This window comes from Papaver somniferum, chromosome 7 (genome assembly GCF_003573695.1).
Source record: "Papaver somniferum cultivar HN1 chromosome 7, ASM357369v1, whole genome shotgun sequence".
Classification (NCBI taxonomy): domain Eukaryota; kingdom Viridiplantae; phylum Streptophyta; class Magnoliopsida; order Ranunculales; family Papaveraceae; genus Papaver; species Papaver somniferum.
The window spans coordinates 5,992,448-6,002,613 of record NC_039364.1 but is presented as its reverse complement, the minus strand read 5'-3'; the positions used below and the strand labels follow the sequence as shown (position 1 = coordinate 6,002,613).

The window sequence follows — 10,166 nt, the reverse complement described above, 5'->3', positions numbered from 1 at the left end:
CTATACCAAACAGGCTCTTAAGTTTTGAAACATACGACTATCTTCCTCTGTCCATTCGATGATCTAGCTAGCAACTGAACCCTGTATTTAGAGTGTTGTATTTCTTCAAAAGACTTCTGTTGGGTAAGAATTTGTTGTGAGAGAAAGACTTCTGTTGGGTAAGAATTTGTTGTGAGAGAATTTAAGGGGTTAATAGTATGTTATGTGTATTTATATATCAGCTTGATATGAATTAGGAAACCATTGTTAGACAAAGCTTAGGAAACCACGGTTAGGCAAGGATTTGGAAACCTTCCTAAACAAAAAACTCCTGCTCGGTATGTTGAGATATGCTGCAAATTCGCCATGATTCTATATCTTAGATCTGATGATTTTGTAAATAATTTTTTTTACCATTTTTGTGAGGTGCTGATTATATTTTTAGGGTTATGTACCCGCTGCAATTTAATGGGCCCCGCAAGTTATTGCATTAGCGAAAATTCGCAAAACAACAAGGTGCCCTTAGTAAAGTCGATCGTTTTCAATCAAGCAAGGTGCCTTTAGTAAAGTCATTAATAACAACCGTGGTCAATGGATTCTTAAGTTAGGTTTCTGATCTTCGAGCAGTTCACACAATCCTATTCTTTTATGGACTCTATACATGCATATATATAAGATCTTGGCTACCTGGTTTTCCTGAATTGATCTGCTACTTGGTCAGCCCAAGTATTTGCCTTCGTTTCTTTCTCGTCATGTCTGGTTGTTTGTTTCTCCCTGGTGTCTGTGGGATCGGTAGATGTTGGGCAGATATAAAAACATGGGTTGTTTCATGGAGCAACAACAATAGTAAATCTACCTTGACTAGTTTTGAAGATCGGTATGAATTGGGTATAGAATTAGGGTCAGGAAACTATAGTGTTATTCATGAGTGTTTCGATAAAAGGAGCAACGAGACTTGGGCATGTAAATCCATCGCAAAGAAGAGACTGGTAACACAAGATGATATCCTAAATGTGAAGCTGGAAGTTGATATAACGAAAAGATTATCAGCGCATCCAAATATTGTGAATCTTAAGGAAGTTTATGGGGATGAGAATTATGTCCGTTTAGTAATGGAACTATGTCCAGGAGGGGACCTTTACGATCATATGCAGAAATACAAGTCCAAGAGGTTATCAGAGTTCAGTGCTAGGCGTCTTTTTCAGCAACTATTGCTTGTTGTTATGTATTGTCATGAAAATGGTGTTATTCACAGAGATTTGAAGCCTGAAAATATTCTTCTGGCGACAGAGGGTTCATACTTGCCCATTAAATTGGCTGATTTTGGTTTCGCAACTTACATTCAACCCGGAGAGAAGCTTTACGGAGTATTCGGGACTCGATATTATATAGCTCCTGAGGTACTGACAGGAAAGGTGTACGACCAAACGGCAGATATTTGGAGTGCTGGTGTTATTCTTTATATTCTTCTTATTGGGCAAGTACCATTTTGGGGAGCGACAGAAGCAACGACCCTTGATGCTGTTATGGCGGCGAAACTGAGTTTTCCTTCTGATGCACGGGATCAAATATCTGCATCTGCCAAACATTTGATTACTAAAATTCTAAACCCTGATCCTAGAAAGCGGCTAACTGCACCTCAAATTCTTGATCATTCATGGATGAAATAGTATGTACAGATGGATAATGATCCTAGATGTTAATTTAGCACTGCGGGTTAGTTTCTTATAATTAGCTTTCGGAGTTGCACACTACAAGAAAGCTGAGATATTGGGACACTATATTGCCGCACCGTATAAATACATGCGGCTTTAAGAGTACTTCCAATAGATGGTGAATCTTTTTGGTTTCATGACACGTAGGATTTTAGACCCCCAATTACCATAAATTCATCTCCAATAGTTAGATCCTACATATTAGGAGGGATGTGAAAATAAATATGAAGGTGTTAAAGAAAGTCTTATTTACACATTCACTTGTACCTCCACGTTGTAGAGTTTTTCACGCAGATTAAGGAACATCATAGAAAATTAATTTTTTTCCAATATTACCCATATTAACACCTTTTAAAAATATTATGAATGAGCTAGGTTTTAGTTTCTAGATTCTTGAGAAAGTTATCAATTTCATTTTAATTTACTTGGGAAGTCCAAATTCTATAGATTAGTGCGTATATCCTCCATGGAAAATATTTAAAAATTGGAGTTATTGTTTATGTGTTGATTACGATGAGAATTTATGCTCTAGTGTGATTCCAAAGCAAGGGTAAATCAGAGAGAATTTGAGAAAAATACAAAAACAATCATCTATTCTGGAACAAAAAATAAACCCTAAAACATCAAGTAAATTGGAATGGATGGAGTAGTTAAAGTTAAGATAAGCGGTTAAAATTTTATCATATTAAATATTCTAAGGATTAAACCCTTCACTATTGGAGATAGTTTTTTAACCAAGGGGTCATATATTTACTATATGTGTAAAATCTCCTAAACAAAAGTCTTAATTAAACTTCCACGTAGGATTTTTACACCCACTGTTGGAGATGCTCTAAATAGTTTCTCGCGTCAGTCACTGGTTGGTGAGGCATAAAGGGGTCGTCTTTTGCCACAGCAGAGAAACAATGACGCGAAATGTGACTTTCTTGCCGCACCCGATAAACTGGTGCGGCAATAGGCCAGGTTTTCGCCACACCGATGCGACTAAAGATATATATTATTTTTTATTATAACTACATGAACCCTTGTAACCACACAGGTGCTGCGAAAAGTATAATTATTAACAAATTAAAAAAAAACAAAAAAAAATGAAATATTTTAATTTATTATTCATCTAGCCGCATGAATGTTGTTATAGGTATAAATCAGGAATTAAAAATGGAGCGAAATCACACGTGTTGGACTTGACGAGAAAACTTATGTTTTATCGCCTTTTTCTTCATTTTCTTTTCAGGTTCTTCTCCAAAATAATTCGAATATCAGACACCTCCACGAAGAAATCTAAACTTTCTTCTTCTTACTGAAACCCTAGAATTTTGTGTTTCAGAAATTCAGGGGAACTCTAACCTTTCTTTCACACTCTTTCAATTAGAACAAAAACAAACCCTAAAATTCTTTGTTTCAATCTGTGGAGTAAAAGATCTTCTCCTCTATAGATCGAATCTTTTTGAAGGTAAGCGTGATGTTATTTTCTTCTCCTTATCTTTCAATTAGACTCCATTTTTAGTAGCTAATCTTCAGATTCGCTGATTTTTTATTTTATTTTTTGATTTTATTCAATTTTTGCTACATCTTGGTGTGGATTTAGTTTAAAAATGTGAAGTATAATAGAGTTTATATGCTCAGGGCCGGGCCTGATAGGCAAGCAGGAAAAGCCCCACTTGCAGGCAACAAAGGCCCAGGGAAAAAAAAGCCATGTTCTCATGTGGGGTTTTCATTAAAAAAAGGAAACAAGTGGACTGGATTGTTGCTCATATACATACGAAGGGCAGAAAATGAATTAGATAAATAGTTTTAATTTTAACTTTAGAAATGTTTTTAGTTTCTGTTTCCATCCCTTTCTTTCGTCTTCTCCTGCCTCCTCCTTTTTCTGCCTCACTGCAGACCGCCATATGCTAGTCTAATTGTAACCATCATCAGAAAGCTTTTTATTTAATAACAAAAGATTATCTTTTTACTACATCAACTATCCTCCTTCGGTAAACTATAGGTTATGTTAATTTTTTCATTTTATAGTACTCTAATTGTAAATCGGAACTACGCACTAACAACACCATTCGATGGAAAAAATACGCCGCGGCCTCCGACCGCCTCGCATATTAATGGCAATCTAGCTCTACCCAAGAAAATATCATGAATGACGTTTCATAGAGGTAACAAAAAATAAGTTCATTTCTGGGCAAATTCTTTTCAGGAACGGCCCTGATATGCTTATTTTTGGATTTCATGATTTGGATAAATTATTGAAAGTATTATTTGAGTTTATTGTTGATTTTTCCAGCAACCGTGTGGATGTGTGTTCTGAGTTTAGCATAATTGTTGATTAACATGTAATAGAACAAGTGAGGGTTTACTTGAGTTGTGAGATTAATCGGTTTAATTTGATTGTCTGTGTATGTGTTTGGGTCATTTTGATTGTGTTTAATTTGAATCTGATCATGGTGGTGCATGATGATGTATGTTAGTATCATTTTGATTGTGTTTAATTTCAAATTGATCATGGCGGTGCACATGTGACATAAACAATTCCAAAGTTTGAAATGCAATCTGGCAAAAATACGGTATCATGGTAGGGTCACTGTTTGGCCATTTCAAAAAAATAATAATTGCGGCAATAGAATTTCTGAATATATGAAGTTGGTAAGCTTTTCTTTAACATGTAGCCAGAATTATGTTCTTCGTATTTTCTTCCATTTTTTTTTTTGTCAAATGTAGTAAACAAACGTGTTTTAAAGTTTCTAGAACTTAACTGTGAAAGTCTCCCTCCCTGTATAGGAGGCTTTTGTGTACTCTATATATACACCCTATTGCTCCATTAAAACTCAGAAGTTCTAACCCATGAAAGGGAATGGGAGGATCTGGTGACATTTTGGTCCATGGATGAAGGACACCAGGTATGGATGAATCCTCTTAGTCTTGTATATTTACTTAGTTGTTTAATTTATTTTCACATTTATATTTAGCTGATTTTGATCTTTCTATATATAATGTATTGTCTTAGGGTAACACTAAGTAAATATACAAGACTAAATTTAAATGTTGGTTTTATCAAATTTTATTTTGGTTTCATCATAAAATTTGATGAAACCAACATTTAAATTTGGAGATTTTATATTAATTTTTAAAAATTTGGGGTTTTGTATCAATTTTATTTTCGATGGATTTTTAATGGATCCCAACATTTGAGTGGGATTTTTGTACCACAAGTTTGGTCACCTTGAATTTTTACGACTAGTTTTGTTATATAAATTAGGAATTTGGTCCATGAAAAACAGTCACCCGCAGAGATATTGAGTGGAGTAATGATACACGTACCGGTTGATAAACCGGTAGAGGATTACCTACAGACACAATCTCTGATCTCCGCCGTCCACAGGGATTTACAGGGGCCACCTTTTAAGGTAGTGGATCCACAAACATGTTTCACGCACGAGGTTTCATAGTGAAAAAAATTCTCCATTTCATAAAACCTTAAATATCGTCATCACATAATCATATTACATGATCAATTTAAGATTCTAAACAATTCTTGAACTAGAAATAATCATCTTATTCCCTTTGAAAAAAATTTATCGTATAATTAATACGAATTTACTGGGTAGCTTTTCTTTAGCAAGGCTGGATGCAACATTGCTAATCATGATAAAGTACAAACCTGTTTAGCGCCTCAGGAAAGAAAAACAAAAAACATATCAAATATACTTACAAGGGTCTTGCGGTGGCTATGATTCAATGGTGGCTGTTTATAGCATGCGAGACCACAGACATTAAAGCATATGTCAAGAAGCTTTCTATCCCCAGGGTTTTGGCTTCATACAATCAATATAATATGGTTTAAAACAATCTATATAAATTCTGGTACATCAAATGCTGAAATCTGTCCCACAAACATTCCAACTATTAACCACATAGATATCATTCTCATAAGACTCTTTCCATTTCCCCGAATCTTTCAAAAATGAAGACTTAAGTTTTCTAATCGCCTAAAATTGAATTACTTTTTTCTGTTCTCCCCTCCCAAAACTTTAGTACAAAAAATGTACCTAGATGTGAACACCAATTTATATAGGCTTGAAATGAAACAAGTCCACACGCATGACCAACAATTAATGGAGAAGAAATAAATAGTCATTAAATTCTTGAAGATTTTTGGGTAATTAATATAAAATCTATGGTATCCCTCTTTAATAATTGACATAAATGGAAGATAAGATACTAGCCTATCTCTTTGTTGTTCGTCTCTCCCGGTTTATATATATTACCAGAAAAAAAATTGCTCGCATGGCAGCTCGACAATTTTTTATCTAGTAGCATCACAAATCAACCGTTATTTGCGGGTAGTGCTCTGCATTAGAAAGAACCATACATAAATTCTATAACATTTGGAATCATCCACAGTGATCAACTTTATCTTTATCTGTTTCATGAAGTGTTCAGATGGAGCATATTTAGCACAATAAAATTGTTTCTGTCTTTGAAGAAAGTCATAAATAGAGAACAGCAAACTCGTCTCACCAGAATCAGCACAGGCTTAGTTCAGTGCATCCACACGGCCTTGATATTTTTTAGCGAACAACTGATTATATTTTGAGCGAACAACTGATTATAATTAATGATTTTTCCAAGTGCATACTGTTGGGGGACTTACCGGTCCGGGACGCTATGCACAATATGAAACCTACACGAACAATAATACGCAATACGACGAAAATAATAACAATCACACAACACCAAGATTAACGTGTAAAAACCTCTTCAATGCGAAGAGTAAACAACTACGGGCAAACTTCCACTATCATAAATAATGGGTTCCAACGACTTCTCCCAAACTAGGTATCACACGACTTCAAGATGCATATATCACTTGGATAACAATTCCCTCTTTCTCTACTCACCACTAACACCATTAATGATGGATAACTAATTCCTCAACACTAGCAAGATTTGGATTACTTACTTGTAGAGTTTGAACAAATCCTAGAAACTACCCCTTTGAAAAGATATAGGATGCCGTGGATAAATCTTCACCAACCAAACCGGTTCTTCGCTAGAACATCCTTCTTCTTGAAGCTCACAAAATCTTCACCAAACAATCCTTAATGGAGGCTGCACTTTTTCCTCTTTTATCCCCTTTTCTCGCTCACGGCAAAAGGAAGAAGATCTCCTGCTTGGCTTGGCCGCACAAAAGGATTTCTAACTCTTTTGTTTCCACGACCAGACGGCTCCTTACTTGTTCACGAACAAGATACATATGTCAAATAAATTTCCTTTTCCAAACCTAAGAATTAACATCCTTTATTTAGCTCCCTCTTACTTGATTAAGGGACAACCAATTCTTGGACCCATAAGAGCATCTCCAACGGTGGGTGCTAAATATGTGGCAAAAATAGTAATGTTTTGCTCATGAATTATCTCCAATAGTGTGGGGTCATATTTTTAAGATTTGTTGTTTTGGATAATGATAAAATTGATTCCCTCTTTCCTATTGGTTCATAAAAATTTATTTAAAAATAAAAAAATTAAAACATAGTTAAAATGATGATGTGGAGGTCATTCCCAAGGTCTAAATAAGACATTCTCCAAGACCTCCCTTCCTATTTTATATGACCCACTGTTTGAGATGAATTTAATGTAAATGAGGGTCTAAAATCCTATGTGTCATGAAAAAATAAAACCCTCACCCTCCATTGGAGATGCTCTAAAGAGTGACGGCCAACACATACGTGTTTGCAATGGTAAATCAATTCCTTTGGAAACACCGGAAATTATATCTATCATGACATCTGCAAGGAGTAGGTTTTCCATGAAGACAACCCAGTAGGTAAAGAACTAGGATTACGAATTGATCAATCAGAGAAAATTTGGTTTCAATACCTTGAAGATATATTGGGATGGCATTGACCTACGCTTAGATTTTTGTGTGTACATATTTCATCATCAAACACGTGTATGTGAGAATACACGTGGAGAGCATGCCGACCAAGTCATCAAAACATGATGACACACGCCCACAGCCAAGAAGCCCATCCCATCGATGTCGGATCTTCACCCGAACAAATCCAAGGGCAGAAGTTAAAGGATGTACCAAAAGCACGGTGTACTGCGGAGCACCAAATAACTCCCGGAGAGTTGCTTTATCTCATCTCCAAAAGAAGCCAAGATCAACGGTGAAGAGAAGGTTGACTGACATGGACGTGACAGGGGCAGAAGACACTTGTCTGACACGAGCATGCGTCTCAACTACCCGCATTAAACACTCTGAGCAGTGTACGTGTCGATCAACCCGTGGAACGAACGAGGATAATTCTGCGTGATCAAGCAATGAACGAAGACCTCTGCGTGATGGACACAAAGCACAAGAAGATAAGGTTCCAACGGCTCTCAGAAACGGGTCCCACACTCTAACCCTATAAATACCCCCTCTCCACCAAGAGAGAGGGGGAAGAAAAAGGATTGGGAGGTTTAGAGAGAAGAATTGTTAGTGTAAGTTTACCTTTTAAAATTCGCAGACCTATGTAAACTCCAAAGTCATTCGACTACCTCTGTAATCATCAAATGCATAGCGAAAACGACAACCCCGTGGATGTAGGCCTTAGTGTTGAACCACGTAAATCCCAGTCTTATTTACATTTCAGCACTTTACATCCAGTTCATACTCCACGAGTATTACTTTTACACTTCGTTTTCTTTATCTTCCTCTATGTGAACGCCTCTGATGATGATATTAGACGAGGCAATGATAAACCCGAAGGTTTCGAGCCAAAGAATCAATACAATCGTCTCATCAGTGCGAGCATGTGTATAGAATGCGAACATTATTTGTGAACATATAGATGCCTTCGTGATTTACGTGTTCACAAATTTGATGCACAAATAGGTTCATCAGTCAAAAACATTTACAGCATATATTCAAGGCTGTCCCAAACATATGTAACTCAGATAAGACTGAATCAAGAAAAATAATTCCTAATTAGACAATGATCACCTCGAAAAACACAAACTAAGAAAAACTGAAATTCAAAGGTACACCAAATAATAATAGGAAAATAAGCCAACATCAAGCATGGAGATTTAATAAGTCCATCATCTTAAAAGGTGAACTCTACGTGTTTTTCTCCAAGTGCTTTCAAAGAAACAAAGCTGTTCATGTGTGGCATTGGTCCTACCCAATTCTTGCCGTCGTTATAAAACTCCCAAATAGTATCCGAAATGCATGATTCTAGATTATAAGGAAACACGTACCAAAGGTGATCCATTAGTAAAATTTTATCCCCTCTCGAAAGAGCAAAGAACATGATGGAATCTTCCAGGTTCAGGGTGTTTGTAATTCAGAATGTACTCCTTACTCCAACACGGACGCTTCTTCTAAAACTCTTTAGTTTTGGAACTACAATTCACCTCCCTATTCTTATTAAGAAACCACAGATCATATTTCCGCATTTCATGGAAATAAAATATAGCGACAAGACACAAACACCCTCTCACAATAAAAAGTCTATGGGCACAGGATTCTAGCGGGGTCTGGAGCAAGTAGAATTCCTCGTCTGCCAAATCAAAAACCACAATATGTTGTGAGTCCAGATGGAGCCAGTGAAGTGCCCCATCTACACAAACAAGTGCCCCATATTTACACAAACACACCCAGATAATAAATCGAATTTAGTTTCTCCTTTACTTCGCCAACCGCTGCCACTACCAAGTGTATATACTTCCACCTGTCGTTTGGCTTCATTTGAGCATCCAAAATCATAGAAAATCCTAATGACCTTGTACCCGAGGGTGATATCCAAATCCATGCACAAAGCCAATACGGCCCTCGATGCATGTCTCTGGAAGTTTAATGATTTCTATAGTGAAGGGATTACTGATGTAAAATGGTTCTCCATAGCCCGTGGGCTTGTAAGTCGTCTCAGCTGATAAACAAATAAATCCATTACACGAGCCGACTATTCCAATATGCAAGTGTACCGCAAGTGTACCGGAAATTTGAAGTTGATCCTCCTTGCTGTGTAGTGCATAAGCTCTTTTGGATTTATCTTATAATCATCGTAGTACTCACTATAATAGAGATCTTCTCCGTTAATACAGCTAATGAAACTCATCATTGCAGTATCAGCAGCATCGTGGCTGATGCGGCTCCGGGTATATTAGTTCTTCACCTTGTTGACCTCGAAGATGTAGATACGCGAAGTAATTGGTACTAGCATGAAGCTGAATTAGATTTCTCCGAGCTCTACATACTTGTTTCCATCTCTTTTTTACTCACAAAAAAAGAAATCGGTCTCATCTACTGCAATGGACAACTAGAACTATTATCTTTTTCAATTACAACTAGTTTAGGAAATAATTTGCCCGATTTCCTAAACATTTTAATGCCTGGGAAGCTAGGCTCATCAGTAGTAATTGACTTTCACAATTTTAGGAAAACAAAAGAAAAAAAAAAACTTAGAAAATCGAGAAAAAAACCTCTTA

The 10,166-nt window shown here is 36.4% G+C and overlaps 1 protein-coding gene across 1 annotated transcript; it reads left to right on the top strand.

Annotated features, from left to right (window-relative positions):
• Positions 1-731: 731 nt before the first annotated feature.
• Positions 732-1,649, top strand: LOC113293971 (calcium-dependent protein kinase 14-like). Its single transcript, XM_026542410.1, has one exon. It carries the CDS (start codon positions 732-734, stop codon positions 1,647-1,649), a length of 918 nt encoding a protein of 305 aa, XP_026398195.1.
• Positions 1,650-10,166: the final 8,517 nt, after the last annotated feature.